Below are 27,782 nucleotides of genomic sequence, written 5' to 3'. Positions count from 1 at the left end.
AGTCTTCCTCCTAAGAAACTACAGTTTATTTCTAAATCTACTACATTGTGTTTTGAAAGAATATCAATTTTTTGAATTATTTTATATGGAGATTTGAGACTGTTGATAAATAGAGACCATTATGATGCCTATTAAAGTTCATTTTATTTGGAATCCATTATCCCTTAAAATGTTAAATGTATTGATATTAAATCATGAATTAATTTTCTCCTAAAATATCTTGTCATTAGTTTCAGATTCTAACATAATATTGTTTGAGCAAAGTACAATTCATGTTTTCAGTTTCCTCTTGCAAAAGAAGTAACTTGTGTTGTTTAAGTTCTATATGAAGACATATTAGCTTCTGGAAGTCTAAGTCTTTGTGATTGCACTAACCACTTAGTATAGTGTACAGTGCCTAATATTTAATAGGTATTCAATGGAATGATTATCTTACATGGTAGAATGAATTACGGATTTCTTGTATCTTCTCTTGGCTTACCATTTTTAGATTAAAACTTCAGCAACAGCTTGTGAATGCTGAAAATGCAGAGAAAGAAAGAAATGAGAATTCTGATCTGAAGCAGGTATGATGCTTTTACTTTTAAAGTGCTTTAAAATTGTGTGTTACAACAGGCATTGGTGGCTTTTTGTAATCCCGGCCTTCTCAGAAGACTGAGATCTATGAATCAGTAAAAAACTGGGCTGGAGATCTGACTCAAGTGGTAGTGAGCAGAAAAGATGAGCAAGAGCTGAAGGCCCTAGTACTGGCACATACACACAAAAAGTGGTATTCTGTAGTTACTGGAGTTTCTCACATCAAACTCTAATGATCTGATCACCACAATTGATAATATTGATGAGACTGATATATAAAAGATAAAATACTTCAATTTCTCTTTTAATTTAGTGGGTAGCAGTTTTGTTAACTGCTATTTGCCTTAATGTAGTTATATGCTGTGCCCCATGACAAATTTAAAAATTTTTATTTAAAAGTACAATATTTTAATAATCATAACTTTAAATTTATTTACTACTTACTCAGTCTCTTGAGTAGATAGGATTGTAGGCATGAGCCACTGACACTGGATAAAATTTAAAATTTAATCAACTTAGACACTAATTAGAAAAATTGCCCATCTTCTAGGTTACTAAATTAATTGATTTGTAACTAAATTTATTGTTGGCCATATCTCTGAAATCTAAGAATTATATTTATTGAAAAAAAGTAAAAGAGAAATTTATATAAGGCTAGGCCAAAACACAGAAGAGTATTCTTTCTGAATTCTCATTTATTATTTGAACTGGGATTTTTGCCTGTACACTATGAAGTAGTGATAATTCCATTTTTAGGATTTATACACTTATGTTAATTAAGACTGATTTATATGTGCAAACAGATTCCTAAGTATCAACTAAGAGGGCAGAACATTTGAGTGTGTGGGAGAAATTACCTAGTGCCTTTGGCATTGGGGTTTCTGTCATCACATGAGTGTAGAAGCATTGAGCTCTTTGAAGGCTGCTTATTCAGAAACTATGATAATGTACATTTAAAGTTTGCCATTCCAGTTAAAAATGAAGGTTCTCAAAATCTTGAAGATACCCATCTTACTGTATTCTGTGAATAAGCACAGTCCTATTTTTTTTTTTTTTGCTTTAAAACCTTCAGGAAGTAATGAGATTTTTTCTTCATTTATTTAACGTATTACACCAAGAATCTGGTGACATGCCTATATTTCTACCACTTCAGAGAATGAGGCAAAGGATTGTAGTTGTTTGAGGCCAGCCTAGGATACATAGTGAGATCCTGGCTCCAAAAACAAAATCTTTTGACCCTTGAATGTCCTTTTTTAGGTCCCCCTCTCCCATGATTCTCTTTGCTCCTAACTCTCTCAGCAAATAGCTAAAAAGAGGTAAAAGGACATGAAAAGAATATAAAGGCTTTTACTAATTTTTAGTTGGTGAAATAGATAAAACTGAGCATAATATAGAGTATTTAGATATAATGTAGGGGTATTGTGACTCTTTCTAGCTTAACCATCTTTAGCTACATAATTACTTTTCATGAGGAAAAAGTACTCCTAGATGAAGATAGAGTAAAAGCTCTGAGCAGCCTGTGGCTTGATAAATGCCTTTAGGGGCCAAGGAATCCCTGGCATTCAATAGATTTCCCAGAGTACTTTCTAACAAATACTGGACACACAATGCTTAGAAGCCATTAAGAGAAACAAGATTAGAGCAGTGTTGCTTTTATTATCCCCAACTATTCTGACTGCTCTGAGAGCAAACTACCCAGAACAGAGGCTGATTGGCAGGTATATGGCATGTTCTTGAGCTGTTTCCCGACATGATTTGCCTTCTTACCCTAGTTTATCATCTCTGTGCACTCCTCATAGCCCCCTCCCCGCTCCTAGCACCTCTTGTGCCATGAAAAGAAGGAAATTAGACTAAGGAACATATAGTCATCAACCGTTTCCTCCACTTCTCACATACCTTACTGTGTGGGTAGTGGTTTTATGTTTTTCTTTTTTCTTCTCTTTTAAGCAAGTCAGTCATTTGCAGCTCCAGGTGACCTCACTGACCCAGTCAGAAAATGACCTGCTGAATTCAAATGAAATGCTGAAAGAAATGGTGGAGAGATTAAAACAGGAATGCCGAAATTTAAGAAGCCAAGCTGAAAAAGTGCAACTAGATGCTGAAAAGTAGTTTGTTCCTTTTTTTTTTTAAATATAAACTGTTTTCTGTTATGCTGCATAATGTGTAGTTTACTGATGTGTTTATATTTAGTTACAAATACCTTTTGAAAAAATACTCTTTAATAGTATGCACTATTCAATAGTTTTATAAAATAAACTTTTTGGACAGCCTTAGTTGTTTTTTGGAAAAATTAGGGCAAGTGACCTTTCAAAATTCTGACTCAGTACAGTATTCTGAAAACCTTCAAAGAAGAACTCTTTATTCATTGAGCAAGTCTAAACATATCACAGAATAGAGTGATACGATTGTGGTTTTGTGCATGTTTGTATGTGTCTATGCAGGTGTGTGCATGCACATGTGTTTATTCCTATGTACATAAAAACCTCCTTCTTGGTATTACAACCAGCCCTTTGGATTTTCCTTTTAAAAAGGTAGTTTGGGCCTTAAATTTTTTTCATAAAAGACAATATGGTAAACTACTAGGAGATTTATTCGTTTTGCTAGTCCTGGGGCTTGAACTACAGGACCTGCACATTGTCCCTGAGCTTTTTTGCTCAAGGCTAGTACTCTACCAGATGGGCCCTTGCTCTAGTTCAGCATTTTTTTTTTAATGTGTGCTTAACTGGAGGTAATATCATAAACTTTCCTGACTGGTTGGCTTCAAACTTTGTTAAGTCTTAGCCTACTGAGTTGCTACAATTATAGGCACTAGCCACTGACACCTGGCAGAAAAAAATTATTTTGGTCATTTTCATGATCTTGTATTCTCTGACATTTAGTTAGATGTGGCAGAGGAAGTGAGGATGCAGCTCAGTGGAAGAATGGAATTTCTCAAGAAGAGAAATTCATATTTTATAAATGAAGTATTTGAAATGACAGTATAGCTAGTAAAATAATTAATTCTTAGTTTGTAATGTTATGTAGAGGATTATTTAGAAGTCAGTGGAATATAATTTTAGCCTTAGTTAACATACTTAAAAGTAATCTAGCTTAGTAATTTTTTTGTTCTCATTTGTAATGTTCATAGTAAGGATATTAAAAATCATATAAAATGAGCAGAATAGCTTTCAAATTAAATTGTGCTATTATCTTAAAATATTATTTATATGAATTTTACTCTAATTAGAAAACATGCTACATTAAGATTTGATATCCAGCTTGATTTTCTTTTATCTTTCTTTTTTTTTCCAGATGTACTGGGCTTTAAACTAATGCCTCCAGGCCCATTTGATTATTTTGAAATAGGATTTTGACTTTCTCACCAGCTGGCCTGTACTGTGATCCTCTTATATATACTTTCTCTGTACCCCAATCATTTTAGTTACACTTTGTGCTGTAGCTGTGGTGATAGATATGCACTAGCAGACCCAGCCTTGTTGTTGCTAGAGAAGCATTCTACTGAGCCTTGCTTCCATCCCTTTTTTGCAGCTCTCCTTCTCCCTCTCCCTTTCTTTTGTTTTCAGTGTCTTAGAAATTGAATTTAAGGGGCCAGGAGTTTGGCCTAGTGGTAGAGTGTTTGCCTAGCGTGCATAGACTCGGGTTCGATTCCTCAGTACCACATACATAGAAAAAGCCAGAAGTGGTGCTGTGGCTCAAGTGGCAGAGTGCTAGCTTTGTGGAAAAAGCCCAAGGACAGTGCTCAGGCCCTGAGTTCAAGCCCCAGGACTGGTAGAAAGGAACGAAGGAAGGAAGGAAGGAAGGAAGGAAAGAAGGAAGGAAGGAAGGAAGGAAGGAAGGAAGGAAGGAAGGAAGGAATTCAAACCCTTGGGCTTGCTCAGCAGTTGTTATTGAGCTGTGTTTTAACCCTTTCTCCTATTATTCAATTCTGAGTTAGATTCTCTACTTATATGCCCAGGCTAGCCTGCGCTGCACTCTCCTATTTGTGCTTCCCCATGTTGCTGAGGATGACAGTGCATACCACTACCCCAGCCTGTTGGGTTTCCCTAGTAGCTTTAACAGTAGGTCTGTACCACCTGTGGACCAGGCTTGTCCACGGCTTGAGTTGGAGTTGTGATCACTTTTTGCCTGGTCTGGCTTTGAACTTTGAACCACTAACCACTGACCCCTTCTTCCAAAACAGCTAGGATAACAGTCCTGGTTGCACTTGAACTTGTTTTTTTGTTTTTTTGTTCCTACCCCCACCTCTTGCCCCAGAAAAGGGGGGCTTTTTGAAGTTTTTGGCAGTATAGGAGTTTGAACTCAGGGGTTTTGGCTTGCTCTGCTGGCTAAACTTGGTTCTACCACTTTAGACACACTTTCAAACCAGCTTTTTGCTAAGTCTTTTTGAGATAGAGTTTAGTGGACTTTTTTGGCCTGGGCAGGCCTTGATCCACCATCCTCTGAATCACAGCATCTTGGATAGCTAGGATTTCAGATAGGAGCCACTATGCCAGTTATTTTTTAGGGAGAATCTTGCTTCTAGCTTTGGTTGGCCTGTCTGAGACGCGCCTATCTTAGGCTCCTCTTTGAAGCTGGGATGATAGGCCTGGATCCTTCCATTTAGATAAAGTCTCATGAATTTTTCTGCCGAGGCTGGCCTTGAATCACAATTCTCTTTACCCTTCCCTGAACCACACAGTAGAAGACCTGGCAGAAGTATCTAACTTAAAGGGCATTTGTGAAAACAGTATACTTATTGTTCCAAGTCCAGAGCCTGATTCCTAAGAAATTCTCTGTAATAGTTGTATTAGCAAATATGTGGCCATACACATGTAAATCCATGCCTGCAGTTGGAAAAGTATATGGTCAACAACACTAAGTTTGTGTATACTTGGGATGATTCTTATTTATTACTTGAAACTACACTAACTTCCATACTTTGCATATATTCTTCTGACAGAACATTGGAAGAAAAACAAATACAGTGGTTGGAAGAAAAGCATAAGCTTCATGAGCGTATCAAAGACAGAGAAGAAAAGTATAATCAAGCTAAAGAGAAACTACAGCGGGCTGCAACAGCTCAGAAAAAGGCAAGTTGTTCTTATTAAAATGTTTTCAATGGAATGAATGGAACATAATTTTTAGGAGAATAAAATACCTAATTGAAACTATAATATTAGTGACATATTAATCTGATATTTAAGCATTCTGTTTTTCCCTCAACATTGTAGTGATAAATAGAAAACATTTTAGCTATCTGACCAAGTGTAGGGATTTGTTTTGTTTAAAGCTGATTTGCAGTTTCCCCACATAGCTAGGATGACAGTTGTATACCACCATGACCACATATTGGTTAAGAGGGTCTCATGAACTTTACTGCCCAGGTTGGCATCTAACTGTGATCACATGCTCAGCCTTTCAAAACTGGGATTACAGGCATGAGCCATCAGCACTTGGCTTCTGGCTTGACTTTTTCCTTTCTTTTTTTTTTTTTTGGCAAGACCTGGCCCTTGAGCTCTGATCCTGGGCTTTTGCTCAAAGCTAGCGTTCTACCACTTGTCACATCTTCACTTTTGGTCTTGGAGTGGCTACCTGGAGATAAGAGTCTCACAGACTTTCTTGCCCAAGCTGTCTTTGAACTATGATCCTCAGATCTCAACCTCCTGAGTAGCAAGGATTAGAAGTATAAGCCTAGTACATGGCCTGTTTTGACTTTTTTTTTTTTTTTTTTTTGCCAGTCCTGGGCTTGAGCTCAGAGCCTGAGCACTGTCCTTAAAGGTTTTTCTCAAGGGTAGAGCTCTACCACTTGAGCCACAACACCGCTTCCAGCTTTTTCTATGTACGTGGTACCAAGAAATCGAACCTGGGTTTTTGTGATGCTAAGCTAGCACTCTACCACTAGGCCTTGCTTTGATTTTTTTTTGGTGGGGGGGGGGGCAGTCCTGGGCCTTGAACTCAGGGCCTGAGCACTGTCCTTGGGCTTTCTCAGGGCCTAGAGCTCTACCACTTGAGCCACAGCACCACTTCCAGCTTTTTTCTATGTATATGGTACTGAGGAATTGAACACGGGTCTTCGTGCATGCTCGGCAAGCAGTCTACCACTAGGTCTAGCTCCTGGCCCCTTCTACTTAGATTTTTTTTACCCCTTCCTTGGGCCCAATATTCAGAGCCTGACCAAGTATATGTCTTGTCATTTACAAGACATAGTTCTTAGTCAAGTTAATAGCTTTAAGCTTCAGTTCGCTCATTAAAAAAAAAAAAAAAAAAAAAAAAAAGGAGAGAAGTGAGTGCTAGTGACTCCCACCTGTAGGCTTGGCTACTCAGGAGGCTAATATGTGAGGACTGTGGTTCAAAGCTAGCCAAGCAGGAATTTTTGTGACTTAAGACTTGAGTTAGTAGAACTGGAAATTTGCTCATTTGAGTTTGATAAGGCCTGTTTGAATTATTCATAATATCACTAAAACTTCTGTCATCAAAATGCTTTTTTGTTTTCAACTCAGAAATATAGGACCAAGAATATGCTTGGCCTTGCAGCAAGACCTGGGACTCAGTTTCTGTGTTAGTGGTGTACAACTTTTATTCTACTTCAGCAAATCTAAGGCATGTTGTAGTGTCAGTGACTATGTCTCCCTGTGGCAGCGATTGTCATCAGTAACTGGCTCATTGGAGCAGAGATGATATGGGCTGAGAAAAATATACTCTTGGGTAGAGGTGCCAATATTGTACTATCTAGATGTTTATTGGAAAGGAAACGTGTTTACATTTGTGTAAGAGAAAATGACTGAATCATTTATAGGTCCTGAATGTGGAAACTAGAGATGCTGGTCCTAGCCATCATTTTATGTTAGTGGATATGAGTACTGGATGTGACTGACAGTTGGAGTTATGTGAGCTGTCTAAAGATTATCACTTCTCCACTGTCCTGGCTTCTCAATATTTTTTTCTTTGCACATTCCTAAAAGTAGTAAAAATTTTTGGATTGTAAAACATTATGTAAGATTGCCAGTGTTTTGTACTTGTTTTCTTTGTTTTCCTTTTGAGCCATATATGTGCCCAAAATTATATGGAGGTTGGTGGGATTTTACTGGAGTTTTTAGTGACTTGTGATGACCTCCAGTGTTCTACTTAGGCTTCCTTCTATTGAAACTCAGAAACATCTGAAGCCAGATTGCAGCCAGAAATCACTAGGAAGAATAAAAGCTGATTTTAAGGTTAAATGTCTTAGAAATCACATCCTAATTTTTGAGGTTAGTATGTGTTGACTTCTTTTGGAGCAAAGGTGACATCCAGTGGTGAAAGAGATTATCATCTAATCATAGGTACATCAGAAACAGGGGAAGAGGTAATATCTTTAAAACCTGCAGAGAAATATTTCATTGCATTTCTTACTAAAATTCCTACCAAATTTTCTTATGTGATCAATAGATTATTATTTGAGTTCAAGTTAGTGACAGTAATCTAGAATTGTTGTACCATATGAGACACTGCCCATGTACTTAGAATTTTGCATCAGTTAACATGGACAATCATTATATGTGATATAATAGTAAATGTGAAAATATATACGTATATGTAGTTTTAGGACTAGAAGGGACCTTAACATTCAGATAAATTTTACAAATTAGGAAACCGAAGTTGTAGGTTCCTAAGATCACTTGAAGAGTGCTCTCCCTCCAGTGGTCTTCCCACTTTAATTCCACATATTTTTGTTGTTTTTCTCATCCACGAGATTATTTCTTATAGCATAATAACCTATATAAACTAGTTTAACTCATACCTTTTCCCTACTTGAGTTAAGAACGTTATTTATGGTGGCAGGGAGTTTGGTCTAGTGGTAGAGTGCTTGCCTAGCATGCACGCCGACCTTGGTTCGATTCCTTGGTACCACATACATAGAAAAAGCCAGAAGTGATGCTATTGCTCAAGTGGTAGAACTCTAGCCTTGAGAAAGACCAAGGACAGTGCTCAGGACCTGAGTTCAAGCCCCAGGAGCAAAAACAAAACAAAAAAAACGTTGCTTACGTATCAGAATTTTGGACTGGAAAATCACATACACACACACACACACACACACACACACACACACACACACACACACACACACACACAGTTTAGAAGAATGCACTAGACTATTTAAGTGGCAAGTGTCATAACTTTCTTATACAATATGACTTAAATAAATCATAAAATAGGAACCTAAGAATAGAAATAGTAATTTTCTAGAATTTCTTCCCTGTGATTAGTTCTTACAAATCACACGCAGCAACTTCACATCCTTTACCACAAACTAGATAAAAATGACACATTACCATTTGAGGGTGTTTATTTGGAACTACTAAGCACATGGCTGGTAATTTCTGGTAAGTGTTTTTTAGGTAGACTCTTTAGTGAAGAATGATACTTTGATGTTTTGGAAAGTTTGGCAAGGGCTGTTAAGTTGAGATGCCCTTTGTTGCTGGTGACTTCTCTGCATCCTAATTCTTGAAGTGTGAGTATGAAATGAGTCCTTTTGGAATGAGCATGTGGGTTGCTTGTTCTTCTGAGATACTTGAAATGACAACTTTGTTATCTTTATTCTAAGTTTTATTTTGTTAAAATCTTGGTATGAATATTTTATTTGTAATTTTGAAATTTCAAAGCACTTTAATTAATTAAATATGATAAACAGCCTAGTATTATGCAATATCTACAGAGGGGGCTACAGGAGAGATAATTGAAGCCATCATTGCTCCCTGTCCTTAATGACCATAAAAATATAGTTGAACAAAGAAGTATTATTAAGGAAATACCTGAATATACTGCAGGTGGTTGATCCTGACACTGAAGTTTGAGAATGACTGATGACACACTAAAAAAACAAGGGAGAAAAAGGAAAAGACTTCAAAGACAAGGATATCAAATAGGAAATGTTATACCAAGCTTAAAGTGAGAACAGCCTCCATTCCCAAGATTGAGAATGGAGTGTAGAAATAAAGCTAAAAGGTAACTCCCAAAGATATTCTGAAGTGACACAATATAGAATATAGCCCATGGAGTATAGCCATGTATTTCTAGCTTTTCAGGAACCTAAGGTAGGAGAATCACTTGAGCCCAAGAGTTAGGGACTAATTTGCAACATGTTTTGAAACCCCATCTTAAAACCAACACAAAAATGTAGTTAATAAGAAAAAAATAAAATATTTTATCTTAAAAGGATATAGATAGAAGTTTTGCCATGGAATAAAGACTGTCAGCCAAGTAGAAAGAACATAATAGGACTAGACAGGTGTCAGGGTATCCAGGACTTATACTCTTAAGTAAAGATACTGGAGGTGATAATAGAATGAAAGATGTAAACGTGAATAAGTCAACGTAGAGAACAACCCACTCATAATAGCCTCAAAAAGATGCAAACAGTCTTGTGATTGTTGTTCTTAATGTACTATATGATATTATTCCTTTTCTCTTTTTTCCTCCCTTATGGTTTATCTCATGTTGTTATTGTATCTAACTTTGTTATGTGGTACGTTATATATACCTTTATTTATTTATTTGAAATAGGGAAGAGAAGGGAAAAACCAAGATGATTAGGTGGGGGTGGGGGAGGGAAAGTAGGAGAAAAACATGAGAAAGGGTATCAGTGTTCAAGAAGTATTCTTAATTTTGAAAGAGAAGTAATGTACTCACTACCCGATGAATGTAACTGTAACTCCTCTATATGTTATCCCGACCAAAAAAAAAAAAAAAAAAAGATGCAAATAAGCCTAACCAAGAAGGTGAAAGACTTCCATGTTGAAAACTATACAGAATGAAGAAACTGAATAAGGCTCTAAAAGATAGTTAAAATCTCCCATATTCTTGGATTGGCAGAAATTTCTATTGTGAAATGGCTATGTTACTGAAAATAATTGACAGATTCAAGGTACTCTCTATTAAAATTCCAAAGACCATTTTTTTTTACAGAAATAGAAAAAAAGGCATTAAAATTTACATAGAGGGCCGGGAGTTTGGCCTAGTGGTTAAAGTGCTTGCCTAGCATGCATGAAGACCCGGGTTCGATTCCTCGGTACCACATACATAGAAAAAAGCTGGAAGTGGTGCTGAGGCTCAAGTGGTAGAGCTCTAGCCTTGAGAAAGTCCAAGGACAGTGCTCAGGCCCTGAGCTCAAGCCCAGGACTGGCAAAAAAAAAAAAATTTACATAGAAGCACAAAAGACCCCAAATAGACAAAATCATTCAGAGCAAAAAGAGCAATGCTAAAGGTGTCAGAGAAGTGACTTCAAATCATATGACAAAGCCATAATAACAAAAATGGCATGGTATGGACAGTAAAACAGACAGGTAGGCCAAGAGAATAGAAGACTCAGAAGCAAGTAATGAAGCTATGCCCATCTGATTCTTCCCATAGGTAACTAAAATGTGTATCACAGTGATGGAGGGAAAACTGGATATCCACATGTACAAAACTGAAATTAGGTTCCTATCTCACATCCTGTGTCTGGACAGGTGATAAGGGCCTACTTTCTTGTTTGTGGGTTTTACTTTTTCAGGGTAAAGAGGCAATACCAGGGATAGTATTTAGGGCCTTGTGCTTGCTAGGCAAATGTTTTACTACTTGAGACACACCTGAAGTCCTTTTTGCTTTTGTTATTTTTCAGATAAGATCTTGTACTTTTTACTTTGGCTAGCCTTGGACTTTGATCCTCTTACTCCTTCATAGTTGGGATTATAATGATCTCTACTGTGCTCAGCTTATTCTTTGAGATGGGGTCTTACTAACTCTTTTTGCCCATAGAATGCATTAGCTCAGCAAGTGGACACTCTCCACACACACCAGCACTTAATGTTAGATTTACCAATTTCCAGAGCCAAGAGAGATAATTTTCTATTGTTTACATTACGTAAAGTCTGAGATGTTTTGTTATAGCAGCTAGAAGAAGCTAAGACACCATGACAACAGCTGGGAAAATTGAACAAAGACATTTTTGAAAAATCTCTATGGGGCCAGGCATGTGGCTCCATGGTAGAGTGCCTGCCTAGCATGCACAACGCCCTGGGTTCAACTCTCCACATACACAGAAAAAGCCAGAAGTGGTGCTGTGGCTCAAGTAGTAGAGCACTAACCTTGAGAAAACATGAAGACAGCCCAGGCCCAGAGTTCAAGCCACAGGACTGACAAAAAAAAAAATCTCTATAAGCCTACTCAGGATCCTGAGAAGTAGGAAGCCTACAGGGTGAGCATAGCAGAGAATCTGAGTGGCCAAAAAGTTGAACAAATCTTTAACAAACTTGGAAAACAGAAATTAAAGGTCAGACCACAAGATAGGCTCTCATTCACTAATGCCTTTGGGTTGGATCCCAAAGGGATTCACCCGAGGACTAAGGTGAACTGAAAAGGCCTAGCCCTTGCCCACATTAAAGCATGGTCCTTCTAAAGACACTCCAAGTATATGACATTCTACATGAACTATGAAGACAGGAAAGACATCAGTACGGGGTATGGACTGGAAAGGTGAACAAAGAATAAGCAGAGTACAGGGATTTTGTTTTGTTTTGTTTTAATTGATGTCAGTAGTACAAAGGGGTTTGCCTCACAGGGAATTTTTTGAGCTCAGGGCCTGAGCACTGTCCTTGGACTTTCTCAAGGGTAGAGCTCTACCACTTGAGCCTCAGCACCACTCCTGGCTTTTTTTTCCCTATGTATGGGGTACTGAGGAATCAAACCCTGGTCTTCATGCATGGTAGGCAAGCACTTTAACCACTAGGCCAAACTCCCGGCCCCAACACAGTGAAATTTTAATGGGCAATGAGAATATTCTATATGATGGTATATTGCTGGACATGTGGATCTATGACATATATTAAGCAGAGCCACGTAGAATGCAAAGAATGAGTTCTCATGCAAACTGCAGACCTTAATTATGAATAATATATCCATTTTAACAATGTTCCACAGTGCAGGTATTATTACCCACTCTGTAAACAGAAGGAATGAGGCAGTATATGGTAACTATTGTGCATGTCTGTAAATTTCAAACTACTCTAAAAGAAAATCTATTGATTATAAAAACAAGCATCTTAGCACAGGTGGCTCATGTATATTTTCCTAGCTACATGAGAGGTGGAAATTGGGTGGGTTTCATTTTGAGAGCAGTCTGGGCAGAAAAGTTTTCAAGGCCCCATTTCAACATATGTGGAGAGGGGGAGGGGAGGGAGAAGGGTGAAGTGGCATGCACCTGTCATCATAGCTACAGAGGGAAGAACAAATAGGAGGATCACTGTCCAGGTCAACTCATGTAAAAGCATGACCCTATCTCAAAGATAATCAGTGCAACAAGGGATGGAGGTATAGCTTAAGAGATAGAGTGCCTGCTTACCTTGTCACATCCTTTAGTACTGCCATCAAAAAGCAAAAAAAAAAACCAAAAAACCAAAACCCACAAACATGCAAATACCCCATATAAAAAGACCCTAATATAGCAGATCCAGGTAGTGAACTAATTAGATATAGGCTTTAAAATAACTATGTTGGGGCCGGGAGTTTGGCCTAGTGGTAGAGTGCTTGCCTAGCATGCACAAAGACCAGGGTTCAATTCCTTAGTACCACATACATAGAAAAAATGCTGGAAGGTGCTAAGAAAGTCTAAGGACCATGCTCAGGCCCTGAGTTTAAGCCCAGGACTAGCAAAAAAAAAAAAAAAAAAGTAACTATGTTAACTCATGATTTGTATCAAAAACATGAAAAGATTTCTCATAGTTACAGTATTTTATGTTGTTATCTGATATATTGTATATATGTTTATTTGGTTATTTGAAATAGGATAGGGAATGGGGGAAACAAGAGGAGTGGCGACGTGGGGGGAGGGAAATAGGGACTAAGGCATAAGAAAGGGTATCAAGGTTTGTGAAGTAATACACCTTCTATCTGGTGAATATAATGTAACCCTTCTATTAGTTACAATTTGATTTATATGAAAAAAATAAAAATAAAAAATAGAAGTAACTATGTTACATATTCTTAGAAATAATACCAGACAGTGGAAAAACATCTTTCTACTGGGATTTGAACTCAGGGCTTCACACTTGCCAGGAGCATGCTTTACCACTTCAACTCTACCTTTCATCCTTTTTTTTTCCCTCTGCGAGGGTCTCATTTTTTTCCTAGATAGGTCTATACTTGATTCTTCTATGGACTTGTCCCACAGTAGCTGGAACGACAGTGCCACTACACCTAGCTGATGGTCGAAATGGGAGTCTCATAAACTTTTTCTTTGGGCTGACTTGGACCTGTGAATGTCTCCATCTCTGCCCCCAGGGAGCTAGGAGTACAGATGAGCCAACAACAACAGCTTGGAAAGTTGGTCTTTTTCTTTCTGTTTTTGCTGGTACTGGGGCTTGGCTGTGTCACACTCTTGCTCAGTATTTAACTTATAGCTGGTGTTCTACCACTTGAACCAAACCTCCATTTCTGACTTTTTGCTGGTTATTTGGAGAAAAGAGCCTCTTAGATTTGTCTGCATGAGCTGGCTCTGAACCTCAACCCTTAGATTTCAATCTTTTGAGTGGCTAGGATTATAGGCTTAAGCCACCAACAACTAGCAGGAAAGCTTTTTGTTTGTCTTTAAGGCAAATTTAAATCTAGAAACCAACTGTTAACTCAATAGATACATTTAACAGTGGACAGTATCAGCACCTTCAAGATGCTAGCAGAGATCAGTGAAACAGAAAATGTGGAAAATTGGAAATGCCAAGGGCTAGATTTTGAAACATTGATAAAACTGATAGACACTGTGAGGCTGATTCTCCTCAAAAACCCAAAGTTATATTAGATCACAGTGAATGTTGCCCTTATTGGAAAAGGAGGTATCACTGCATATTGTATAGATAGTAAAATTTTTTTTTTTTTTTTTTTTTGCCAGTCCTGGGCTTGAGCTCAGGGCCTGAGCACTGTCCTTGGACTTTCTCAAGGCTAGAACTCTACCACTTGAGCCTCAGCACCACTTCCGCCTTTTTTCTATGTATGTGGTACCAAGGAATCGAACCCAGGTCTTTATGCATGCTAGGCAAGCACTTTAACCACTAGGCCAAACTCCCGGCCCTAGATAGTAAAATTTTAAAAGAACATTATAAAAATAATTGTGTTTGTTAATTATACAATGTAAATGAAATAAATATATTCCTTGAAGAACATCTTAACAAAATGAATACAGGAATAATTAGGAAATCAGAACAGTATTATATCTATTTAGAAAATGGAGTCTTTAATTAAAAACCTTCCACAAAGAAAATGCCTCATTTGGTTTCATTGGTAAATTCTTCCAAATACTTAAGGTAGAAAGAACACTATTCTTAAAAGAAGCTTTTTCAGACAGGAAAGTAGGAAAAAAAATCCCTAAACATTAGTGTATACTAAATACAGAATACACTAAAATGGTATTATAAGCATGAAGGATTTATTGGCCCTCCCCATCCCAGAGCAGAGAAGGAATGAGACTGTGATCCTCAATGGACGCTGAAATTATTTTGATAAGGTTTTAAGCATAAAATGTAGAGAACTTTATCAAACTAGTTATCAAATTAGGAGTAGAATTTTTCAATCTGATAAGGGAAGTCTACATAATATGTCCAGCTTTCTGAGTGCTGGAGGCTCCTGCCTGCAATCCTTGCTACTCAGGAGACAGATCTGAGGATTGAGGTTAGAAGCCATGCACCAAGAGACTTACTTCCAGTTAACCTCCAAAGAGCCAGAAGTGGAGCTGTTGCTCAAGTGTTAGAGCTCTAGCCTTGAACACCAAAGGTCAGAGATAGTGCTCCTAGGCTGTGAGAGCAAGCCCCAGGACATGATTTAAAAAAAAAAAAAAAGTAGAAGAAAAACTTCCTCCATTCCCCTGCTGGTAGCTCTCGCCTGTAATCCTAGCTACTCAGGAGGCTGAGATCTGAGAATCGAGCTTCAAAGCCAGCTAGGGCAGAAAAGTTCCTGTGATACTCTGATCTCTAACCATTCAAATAACAACAAAAAATCCAGAAGTAATGCTGTGGCTCAAGTGATAAAAGCACTAGCCTTTCTAACAGCAGAATGGAATTCCATTGTGTGTAAATACCACATCTTGTTGATCCACTCATCAACTGAGGGGCAGTTGGGTTGGTTCCATATCTTTGCTATGGTAAATAGTGCTGCAATGAACATCGTTGTGCTAGACATCACCCTATTTGTAAGGAAATGGAAAGACTTAGAAAAAATCATATTAAGTGAAGTAAGCCAGACTCAAAGGAACTTAGGCTCAATGGTTTCCCTCATTTGTCATGATTAATAGAAACCTTGGGCTCTCCTAGCAGAGATTACAATAGAACAAAACCTAGATAGATACATAAGGCCATATAGAATGATGCTAAATGAAAGGACCTCCAGGATATAGAAACAAAAGCCATATAATGAGTGATTGTTTTCCTTAATGTACTATGTTATCTCTCATCTCTATTGCTGTCCTTGGTTATCTCATATTGTTACAGTATTTCACCTGGTTATCTGATATATTGTATATATGCGTATTTGGTTATTTGAAGTCAGATAGGGAAGGGAGGAAAACAAGATAAGGGGCGGAGTGGGGGGAGGGAAATGGGGACTAAGACATGAGAAAGGGTATCAAGGTTTGTGAAGTAATGCACCTTCTATCTGGTGAATATAATGTAACCCTTCTATTAATTACAATTAAAAATATATGGGGAAAAAAAAAGCACTAGCCTTGAGAACAGAGAGGCTCAGGGATAGCATCCAGGCCCTGAGTTCAAGCTCAAAAAAAAAAACAGAAATCCTCCAACTCACACCACACTCACTGACTTGCTAATGAAATAGTGAATACTTTCTCCATTCATCCAAGATCAAGAACAAGAAGTCCACTATTGCCATTTTGTTCTCTATATTTTTGGAGGTTACAGTTAAAAGAATTAGAAATTTTTAACAAGCATAAGAAATGAATATTACAATTGGAGAGGAGGAAGTAAAACTGTCATCCAAAGGTGATGGGATTGTATATGCATGAAATATAATCTATTAATAAGGTATTCAAATACATGAATTATAAAAGTTTGATATAAAGTCCAAGTAACAAACATTATCTTTATGTACAATTAGGAGATAAAATATTTAGCTACCATTTACAATAGTATAACTTAATATGTTAGAATATATTTGATGACAAATGTGCAAGATTTCTCTATGCCTTTATTACCCAGGACTTTACATAAAAGCTATTTGTGGTGGTAAAGGTCAGAAGAGTGATTCCTCTCCCAGCGTAGGCATGAGTGTGAGGGGGATTTCTGAGAACCAGAGGAAGCTGAGCAAGGAGAATGGTGAGGTGATAACTCCAGTAGTTCCAGCTGGAACAGCCCTTTGCCCCTTAGTAGATTGGGTGAATATAATCAACTATGTAATAGTCCCAAGGGAAGAATAGTATTCCTAATAGTGACTCACCTATACCAGTGAGTAATCGCATGAATAACTCCCACAAACAAAAGAGGAGTCTTCTTATTCCTTTCAAATGAAGTTTAAAAATAGGCAGAATTACAGTTTTGTAAATAAACTAGTTGGGCACATGACTGGAAAGAGATTAGCAAGGGTACTTGTTATAGAAATGCACTGGACATATGAAGTAATCATGCTGGCATTTTTCCCCCATCCTGGCCTTTGAACTCAGGGGCTAGGCACTGTCCTTAGACACTTTTTGCTCGAGGCCAGCGCTCTGCCACTTGAGCCACAGCATCACTTCCGGCTTTTTCTGTGTATGTGGTACCTAGGGACTTTTTGCATGTTAGGCAAGCACTCTACCACTATGCCAAACTCTTGGCCCCATGCTGGCATTTTTGTCTCTTGAGTTTTTCGTTTTTGCATTTACAGTCTGTATATTTTTCTATGAACTTGTTATATTTCAAAAGAGTTTGAAAACAAATTTTGAAAAGGTCTGCAGCTACCAGAGTTCCAACATTCTAGGTATCATTTCTAATTTTAAAACCTGTTTATGAAAGGTAAAAATACATGCTTTTGTTCATATACTTCTTTTGTATTACATTGCTCTATTTGATCTCAGGAAATCCTATATTTACTTCTAGAAACTTTCCCTTTCTTCTTTTAACATATCTAGAAAAGCATATTTTAAAACTGAAATGCATTCATGCTCTATATCAACTTTCTTCTCCCTTAATGTTTTACTTTGGAGTAACTTAGCAATTTAAAATAGGTCTTTTAAACACATATCTTCTGAGACAATGACACATGATATTTTTGTAGACAACTTATCTGTTTTATTTGACTGCTTCCCTTTTTGGATTTTTTTTATGTGCAATTTAGTTACTAATGCCCATTTTTCTGAATTGGCATTCAGGATAATTCTATTTGTGACACTGATGAAATGAAGGAGATTTGTGGTTCATTGTTGTTGCAGTTTTCAGGGAGAGCCATGTTCTTGGTTCCTTCCCTTCCCTGAAAAATTGCATCTTACACCTAAAAAATTAGTGTGGAAAACAGTTACTAATATAGTTTGGTTCAAATAGGAAATTAACAAAATGTTCACACATTTGTTCATGTTAGTCTTTATTTTTCTAGAGAAAAGCTCTTCATGAAAACAAATTGAAGAGACTGCAGGAAAAAGTGGAAGTTTTGGAGGCAAAGAAAGAAGAATTAGAAACAGAAAATCAGGTGCTGAACAGGTAATGTGTTTTTATGTTTTATACACTTGTGGTTATTTTGATATTGTAAGGATTTGTCTCTTAGAATAACATACTTCATGTTTTGGTTTATAATGCACATTTAAAAACTTTCTCAAACCAGTTGCTCCCATGCACTTTTTCCTTTCTTACTTAATGGTCCTTCAAACTAAAAGTTTTTGTTTTTGTTTTTGTTTTTGTTTTTTAATCACATGTCAGGTATGTATTTTATAGTTGGGATTGACAACAAAGTTCAGACACTGGTTTGGGCACAGTAACTAGCATTGGCATCTCTGGTGATGCAGGTATCTGTGGTGGTTGGTATCTATGGTGTTACTAAAGTAACAAAGTTGTGGCTATTTCAGAGTTCTGAAAATGTGGCTACAATTTTTAGCCAATGGTCAGTTTTTGCTTTCTTGAGAATGAAAAATACTATTGAGCTTTAGCTTTTGTTTAGCACATCTGAACCCAGCTAATAATCATTATCATTAGCAGATTTTTTTTTTACGGGGTGGTGGAGGAGGAATCAGTCATGGGGCTTGAACTTTGGGCCTGGGCTCTGTCCCTGAACTCTTCAGTTCAAAGCTAATGCTCAGCCACTTTGAACCACAGTGCCACTTACGGTTTTCTGGTGGAGTTGAAGATAAGAATCTTTCATGACAGGGCTGGCTTTGAATCTCAATCCTCAGATCTCAGCCTCCTGAGTAGCTAGGATTACAGATGTGAGGCACCAGTGCCCAGCTTATTAGAATTTTGATCAAAGACTATTTACCATACATAGTTGGAAATAGTGGCACCGTATGATCTGTTTGATTCAAGTTAATAAAAAGTCTTTGAATTAGTGGTCACTGTACTTTTTAATCAAGTATTACATTTTTTTGTTTGTTTGTTTGTTTTTGCCAGTCCTGGGCTTGAGCTCAGAGCCTGAGCACTGTCCTTGGACTTTCTCAAGGCTAAAGCTCTACCACTTGAGCCTCAGCACCACTTCCGGCTTTTTTTTTCCTATGTATGTGGTACCGAGGAATTGAACCCAGGTCTTCATGCATGCTAGGCAATCACTCTACCACTAGGCCAAACTCCCAGCCCCACATTTTTTATAATAGAAATTGCCTCCAAAATTATGCAGTGATGTTTTATGATGTGCACTGGTATTCTTGGTAATAATTCTTACTTACTAAAGTGTAAACCATTAGGTTGTCTTATAGAACATTCAAGAGGTTTCTGGATTGTGAAATTCATGCCAAGTTTTGTATACTGTATCTCAAAGTAGAAGGCCACCAACTTCAACCTAACGCAAATTTAACTTTCTACCTCTTCTGTAGATAGTAATATTGAAATATTACCAGTTCTGTGTGTCATACTTCTTCATTGAGGTATAACTATTTATAAATAGGAGCATTTTTTTTTTCAAGACAAAATGTTCCATTTGAAGAGTATACAAGGCTTCAGAAAAGACTAAAGGATATACAGAGACGACATAATGAATTCCGAAGTCTAATCCTGGTTCCTCACATGCCTCCTCCCACAGCACCTATGAATCCTGCTAACCTCCAATCATCAGCCATGGTTCCTGGCATGGACCTAACCTTTCCTCCTCACATGCAGGTTTGAGCATTTACTTTAGGAAACAAGTCAAACATTTTTGTAGGTTTCTACCTGTTTAAATACAGAATAAAACTCACATTGTAAATGTGATCTTAGCCTCAAAAGGCCCCACTTAAGGCTAATTTTAACTTCTTCCATTTATCATAGAAATTTACTGAGAAATACATTTGAATTTCCTCCAGAAGTAGATTTGCATTTCCTCCTTAGTGTGATGATGCTGAGAATCAAATCCTATATTGAGTAATATATAAGAAACTTTGTTAGTGAGTCTTGAATAGCTCACTGCTATGAAGTATTATTGCAATTAACTTCGCATTCTCCATACAATATTTTGTTTAATACTAGTGAAAAAGTATTAACATACTTAAAATACGTAACACAGTTTAAACAACAGTTTGTTTATTACTATTCCCAATTTATAGATAAGGAAATTGAGTCAAAGTAACTGACTTGCCAAAGATCACAGCGTAACAATGATGGAGTTAAAATTTGAACCTAAGTCTGATTCTAAACCTCGTCCTTACTTATGTATCAGGCCCTTGATATCATGAATGATACTTTTTTCTGAAGATAGTATTAATCAGAAATTGTGTTTTATACTATAAGCACAAAAGGTTGTAGTCACTGAATCTCAGTGACTTTGTTTATAATAAACTGTTAAAACCACAGACTTGTTTGAAAGTTGCCATGTAAGTACACCTGTGCTCTCCCTTAACTTTTTCTAATTTACTCCCTGGTGAATTTAACACCTAGGGAAGAACAGACTGGTTTGTGCCTAAGGCTAAAGCCTGAGGCAGGAGAGAAGCTGGACTAGTTAGTAGCTTCACCCATGTGTCTCTGTATTTAGACTGTTAAAGGACAGCTTTTCCTGCAAGCTTGTAAGAGCAACGTGCAGGCTGCCACCTGGCAATCACTCTTCCAGCTTGTCTAACCATCTCTTTTGTTGTGCTTTGCTAAATCCTTTTTAAGGAGGAACAGCATCAAAGGGAACTCTCTCTACTTCGAAAAAGACTAGAAGAACTAGAAACAACCCAAAGAAAACAACTAGAGGAACTTGGATCTCCTGGGGAGTGAGGTTCTTGGAGAAAAGGCAGATAGATCAAGAGAAGTGAAATCAGGGACTCAATAAAGTGTGGAATTTGACATGTGTGGCACTGAAATACTTTAAGTACTGGAGCTTGCTGCAGGAAAAGGTACAGCCATGTGCCTCCGTGTACAAGTATTGGGACTTTAGGTTTTATGGATGAAAAGTGAAGCATCCAAAGAGACCATCTCAGAGCCATTTAGAAACTGTATTGGCAACCCTTTGAGAATATAAAAATGAGTATAAAGAATTCATTAAGAAATTAAATTTTAAATTAATTTTTCATTGTTGAATATTTTTGGCATTGTTGTCTAAAATATGCCAGTCTTCTCCCTCTCCCTTGAGATGGTTTGCCATAACAAGATCAACTATTGTCTGGTTTACTGTATACAAGAATTCTAAACCGCTAGTTTTTGGAAAAAAAGATGGCAATTTAAAAGATAGCCTAAAAAATCTTAATGATTGTCTGTCTGTCTATCTAACTACCTACCTACCTACCTACCTATCTACCTACCTACCTACCTAACTATCCTAGCTAATATTCATTCCAGAAGGCTACCTTTTTCAAAAAGTTATGTGCACATAATTTATTGAAGAGCTTAATAAATATTTTTCTACGTAATGCTATTTTTTTGTGTTTGCTTTCATTTCTGTTATACATGTATTTAACAATTGAAACTATTTCCTAATTTGGGTGTTATTTAGTTGGAGTTTGTAGAAAATTAAAGGGTTATGGATTTTGTAAAGTGAGCCTAGTGGAGTCCCTCTAGCGTATTGGTAATATTTTACTTTGTTTCCCACTGTTTGGATCTGACCAAGTAATTGTGCTCTATTTCTGTGTCCCTAAGTGTGCTGTCATTTACTTTGCTCTTCATGGTACACCTTTTGGAATCTTTTTTTTTTTTTTTTTTTTGCCAGTCCTGGTCTTGAGCTCAGGGCCTGAGCACTGTCCTTGGACTTTCTCAAGGCTAGAGCTCTACCACTTGAGCCTCAGCACCATTTTCAGCTTTTTTCTATGTATGTGGTACCAAGGAATCGAACCCGGGTCTTCATGCATGCTAGGCAAGCATGCTACCACTAGGCCAAACTCCCGTCCTTGGAATCTTCTTAATGTAACATCTTTTAGAGGAATTCTACTGGAATAATTTCATGTCAACAAAGGAAAGCTCAAGTCTACCAAACTAAATGGATTATTGATTATCCAGAAGTTCTCACAGCGAGACTCGGTACTGGCAGTGAGGGCAGGAGTGGGACTGAGTGCCCTCGGCCGCACTGTGTGGGGTGCTGACTCCAGGCAGTGGACAGTGATGCCATGTTCCTACAGATCATTTCCATAGAGCCATTTAGAGCAAAACACCAATTAGAACCACAAAACCAGAGTGGAAAAAAGTCACACCAGTCCACAAGTACATCAAAACGTTTATTTTTGGATTATAGACATTTAAAACATTCATCTCCAAGAACAGCTTCAATCAAGTATACAATAAGAAATAGACTTTCAGTCCTAATACAGAAAAGGTAACAGAACTAATTGTAAAATGCTGCTGTAGACGCTAGTGTTAGAAAACAAGTTTATAAATGAATTGTTTTGCACCAAAAAATATGCAAAGAAACTTGAAAATAGATATTGTTTGCCATTTGTTTCTCTACTTGCTGTTTAGTATAGACCCAGTGACTGATTGTCTTCAGCACACATCTAATTTGGCCATTTACTGCTTTTGGCTAATGTGATCCAAAATGTGATCTAGATAGTGCTTTTCACTGGAGGATTGACAAACACGCTACATACATTAGTGAATCTTCATACCCCCTCAGTGAGGTAGGTTAGAAATATACAGAAATTGAGGCACAAAGAGGTAAGTGACTTGCCCAAAGTTCCGAAAAGCACAGTCCCCAAAGAGGAGGTAACTCTCCACACAGGACTCACATGGCAGAGAGCTGGACAGGGACACCCTCGTGTTGCATTTAGCAAAAATGTAGATAAAGCTGTAGCTGACCCTTTGAGATTTTCTGTACCCTGGGAAAGGGGAAGTCTTTTGGGCAACTCTCCTACCCTTGGCTCTCAACTCTCCTACAACTATTCTTTCATGAGTGCCTTCACCCTTTTGAAGATTGTAGCAGCTTTACAAGGGGACCAGACCTCTACCCTTTAAACTTCAAAGTAACCTATTTGGTAGTATTTTTGAGATGTGTCCATTGCACAGACAAAGGCGATAAAGTTGGGAAGGTGCCTCTCACACCTGACCAGATATTAAGGAGCAAAAAAGAATTGCATTTGCCTAAGACAGATTCACATTTCAAGCCCAATGTTCCATACAGTGTTGGTAAATGGTTTCAGGGAATGTGTGGACAATGTTTTATTTGCTACTTGAAAAAAATGAAGGGGATTTACAGCATCAAGGGTAAAAGGTACCTGACACAAGGAAAGCCGGAGAGTTGCAAATTACACTTTTTATGTCTTCTGGTTTAATAGAAGGAAAACACAGTGGTATTAAAATTGGTCATGAGCAGCAAGAATTCAGGAATTAAAAAATCAGCAATAAAAAGACCTACAGTATAATGATAGGGACTTCTTTAGAAAGAAAGGCATGAATAAAATGAGTATTTTAAATTCTTTCTCCTGTAAGGAATACTTTCAAAAAGTACATAGTAAGACTAAGATACCAAGTTGTATACTAATATTTTTCAGGCCTTGGGCCTCAAATATATATATTTATATATAATACTCCAGTGAGAACAACAATCTGATGAAATGTAAAATGTATCTTTTTTTAAAATCACACACAAGTATTTATACCACAGGATTCACCAGAAATCTAAAGCAAGGAGACACTAGTATAGAAATGTAGGATTACACTTCCACAGACTTCTGATCAGTTTTTGAACAGAAAATGATTTTTTTCCTTTACAAAACCCAACGTGTCCACTATCAAACACATTTCGAATGAAAAGAAATCAAGGAACACACATCAGGACAAAGTGTCTGGGTAAAACACTGTTGCATTTCCACAAAGTCCCTCACTCTCCTTGCTTTAGAGCTCCTTGATAGAATATATGGAGGTGAGTTCCATGAGTGCATTTGGCGACCACCGATAAAACACGAGCCCTTTCAACAATGTTGCAACACTGTTAGTTTTTGGTTTAAACACACACACGCACACACGCTCACGAATGCTAAGTGTACACACTACCAAATTTTGCGGTCACCTTTTCTAAGAAGTACTGGGGCAAGTTTCCATGCTGCTGCTCCTGGAGGTCTCCCTCACCCCCACCTTGCCTCCAAATGACTCATTTCACATTCTGTTTTGCGTATTGGCAATATCCCTTTTCTGCAGAGGTGCAGTGTAGTCACAGGTGCTACATAGCTGTAGTTTTCCAACAAAACCACTTAGATATCATTGTGCTTAAGTGGAGACTGTAGTTAACAATACTGACACTTGCTTACTGGCCCTATGTTCTCTGTAAACAAGGCGGCTGCTTCCAACAAGCACTTCAGCTCTATTTACAGAAGGGTTTCCAAGGCATACTCACAGGCACAGTGGTCCAGAGCTTTCTAAAAGCTGTGCATGGGCCTGAGTCTCCTAAAAGACAGTGCTCAGAGTGGAACCCATGTGCAAACAAAAATGAACGACACAGAGTAAGTAGCTCAAGCAGCCATTTTGCTCCCAAGTCGTCTGAAGAACTTTTGCCAGATTAAGCCAGGCCTCAGTGCTTACATCCACTTGCATTTCTTCTTTTCATCAAATAAAACTTTTACATGCAAGAGTTGTTTCTGAGCTTCTTCCAGCCCTCGTTCTCTTTCTAGTTTATTTAGAATCTGTTGACAATTAGAACAGTTATTTTAGATATTGGGGTTTAGCATTACAATTCTAGTGTGGGGTTTTTTTTTGTTTTGTTTTGCTTTATTTGTTTTAATCTGGTTTTTTTTGTTCCTTTCTTGCATTCCTGATACCATGAGTGGTATAAAAAAAAAAATCTGTATGAAACAGATGCCAACATTTTCTTCGATCATTTACTTACTCACTTTGCAAGTTGTTTTGCAAAGTCATTATCACAGGATCAACAACACGTTGACTTAAAATAGAAGCCCACAAGAAATACCAACTCTCTGCTTACAGATATGGGGCCAGACTTTCACGGCTCTGAGTTATGCATTATTATGTCACAGCCATTCCAAGCACAGCAAGCATTCCTGGGCAGCCAACATGCAGGCAAGTATTGTCCTTGATGCAGCTGGCAAGGGCATCCATGAAGATATGGGCCTTCCCCCACCCCTTCTCCCTCCACCCCCAGACTAGCCCCTCCTCTCCCCTCCCCTGTGCTTCCCTTCTCACCCCTGGCCCCTGGACAGAGGGATGCTTATCATGTTGAAGAAACTCATTGCCTCTACCCTACCTTAGCGCTTCCCTTGATCTTCAAGTAGCAAATGGAATTGGTGAGCTATTCTCACCATTGACATGGATAGCCTATCCCAGCATAACTGAGTGGGGGGGGAATCAGGGAAGGGGGAATTAACATATATTTGGAAACAATGCATCCAGATTAAGGAGAATTAATCATAAAGGAGAATGGTAGTTCATTAATAATGGTCCTTAAAATGCTTGAACTAACATTTATTATTGACATACTTAAATTAGAAATGGCATAATTTCGAACTATTGAATAGAGAATCTAGGTGACTTAATAGGCTTCATTTTTAGCAGACTTGTAGTTAGGCACATGCTGGCCCACGTAAAAGGGATCTAAGGTACTCATCAGAGTTTCCTTTGTTCTGTGGATGTGGGCCCCATGAACTCAAGGGTAAATTCAGGGGCTCCATGTACAGGGTCTGGCATGGTGCCAGGAATCCACATCTCAGACTTCCTGGCCTCCCTTTCTGCTTGTTTGGGATGCCAGAGCTGTCCTGAGACTATAGAATGCTACAAGTAGCTCCTTGTGACTGACTTTTTCATAGGTTAAAAAGATCTGAAGTAAAATCTTACCTCATCAAAATACTTCACGATGTATTTATAGATTTCTGTCAAGGCCACTTCTTCGTTAAATTCATTTTCATGTTTCTAAAAGAAAGATTTGTTCACAGGTTCAGAAATGACTTTAGAGAAGAAAGAAGAATCAACCAATGTAAGCTTATGTCTACTTTCTAAAGAATACCTTAGATTCCTGAGTTAAGAATTCTTCCATTTCTAAAGATGACAATGGAGGCAAATCCCTGATTGCTTTGTAATAAGATTTTACTTCCTCTTTGTAGGTTGGTATATCCTTGGCATAGAGAAGTTTATTTGTTGGTGCTTCCTAAAAAAAGAGAAAAAGGAACCCTCAAGAGTATAAAAACCATGGGAAATTTAGAACAGAACAGTGTAGCTGAACCTCCTCTAACAAGGGTTCCTGCAACTTGGGCCTCAGTAACATTGACTGAGTGACTGCTATCTAGATAGTTCTAGTGAGTCACTGTTATTTTCAGGCAGAATAAATGCTAATATATTCAGCCTTCCTCTCATAAAAGAACTAAAATTATTATTTTTGCATGATTTTGAGTTACTATAACAATGGAACTTACTTCAATCATCGTTCATTACTAATGGTCGTAAAAAGCCTGAATTAAAACATTTGCTCTCATCCTCACCCACCAGTGAATTTTGGCATTTATAAAAAGGCTTGATTGTAGATCTGATTGAGCCCTTTATGTAACTATGAAAGTGGTAAGTAATTGGCAGTGGCAAATTTTCCAGCATGTCCCCCGTATTTTATTACATGGTGCAGATCTTCCAGTTTCTTCAAGGAATCATGTAGTCCTTAGTCCTAAGGGCCTAACCTTACAAAGGGTCTCTGACAGTTTAAATGGCTGTGTGTAATTCTAACCGTGGTAATATGTAAAAATTAAGTAGGTGAAGATTTTACTGTATAGTTATTTTTTCAAAAGTTAAACAAGGGAAGAAGAGTTGAAGATGGCGCTAATGTCCCAGTATATTTTACAGAATCCACTGGTTTTACAGAATCAATGGTTTGATTATTATCTGAAGGCCGCTCCACAGAGCTTAACTATGACATCATTAGTAGCTGAGTAAAAGACTGTAGAGTTGGGCAAGTCAGAGTTCATAATTCTGCTAATTGGTACATCAGAACCTCAGTTTCCTCATCTATAAAATGAGGATCATAATTACCACTTATTGCAGTTACTACAGTTATTACTAATTGAAATATACTGTGAATTTAAAGAGTAATCCAAAAACAGCCATTCTTACAACGAATAAACATTTAAAATTTTAGCATGGTACATGTTAAGGTGAACTTCAGTTGAATGAAAAAAACCCGTAGGGAGTGAATTGGGGAAAGTTCACATAGGACCCATCCACAAACTGGTCGTATGTCAGAAATCATTGTAGAATGAATGCAGTGTTGATGACTAGAATCTTACTAAAACAGGGATTGTGAAATGTATACAAGGGCACAGGAATGTAGAAATGAGTTCCTGATGTTTTTAAAAGAAGAGAATGCATGAATGTGCCTCTAAAAACATTTGGGGTGATGAAAGAAGCCTCAGTTACCTACTAAAAGGCTATTAATCTTCCTTTATAGATTTTTCTAAAGTCCAGTACATTTAGAAAGCACTTGGTTTAATATATTTTGGAGTGCTCAAATCAAACATCTTTTTCCAAGTTACTTATTTAGGCTTTCTTGGGGTTTTTGAGTAGCAGAGAAAACCATGGGATAGCAATATTTGGGCTTTGATTATAAATTGTCAAACTGATATAGTTGTAAGTCTTAGACAAGATTTTCTTCTCTATAAGGAATTTTTTCTATTTACATTCATATATATACACAGATACAGATAAAATTAACAGGCAAATATTAATAGTTTC

General features: G+C 37.6%; 2 protein-coding genes across 3 annotated transcripts in view; one reads left to right on the top strand and one right to left on the bottom strand.

The window, feature by feature from the left end:
• Window positions 1–27,782, top strand: part of Cep83 (centrosomal protein 83) — a 97,313-nt gene that overhangs the window by 69,150 nt on the left and 381 nt on the right. The window contains exons 11-17 of one of the 2 annotated variants that reach the window (XM_090328399.1): window positions 491–566; window positions 2,524–2,681; window positions 5,516–5,645; window positions 18,133–18,236; window positions 19,646–19,838; window positions 25,041–25,133; window positions 26,003–26,043. In XM_090328399.1, coding sequence (XP_090184525.1) covers window positions 491–566; window positions 2,524–2,681; window positions 5,516–5,645; window positions 18,133–18,236; window positions 19,646–19,838; window positions 25,041–25,133; window positions 26,003–26,014 — 766 coding nt within the window. In that variant the 3' untranslated portion in view covers window positions 26,015–26,043. Of the gene's footprint in view, window positions 1–490; window positions 567–2,523; window positions 2,682–5,515; window positions 5,646–18,132; window positions 18,237–19,645; window positions 19,839–20,807; window positions 21,550–25,040; window positions 25,134–26,002; window positions 26,044–27,782 lie in introns of those variants that run through there. The other variant, XM_090328398.1, reaches the window with a different exon arrangement.
• The window catches only part of Plxnc1 (plexin C1), a 150,587-nt gene continuing 145,134 nt past the window's right edge, over window positions 22,330–27,782 (bottom strand). Inside the window, exons 29-31 of the mRNA XM_090328397.1 lie at window positions 26,074–26,214; window positions 25,905–25,979; window positions 22,330–24,739 (exon numbers count right to left, since the gene is read on the bottom strand). Of these exons, the coding sequence (XP_090184523.1) occupies window positions 24,635–24,739; window positions 25,905–25,979; window positions 26,074–26,214 (321 nt within the window). The 3' untranslated portion in view covers window positions 22,330–24,634. The remainder of the gene's footprint in view (window positions 24,740–25,904; window positions 25,980–26,073; window positions 26,215–27,782) is intronic.

This window comes from Megascapheus bottae, chromosome 2 (assembly GCF_031878675.1).
Source record: "Megascapheus bottae isolate mThoBot1 chromosome 2, mThoBot2.hap1, whole genome shotgun sequence".
In the NCBI taxonomy this organism is placed as follows: domain Eukaryota; kingdom Metazoa; phylum Chordata; class Mammalia; order Rodentia; family Geomyidae; genus Megascapheus; species Megascapheus bottae.
Note: the sequence above shows the minus strand (reverse complement) of the source record. Positions and strands in the feature narration are given on the sequence as shown.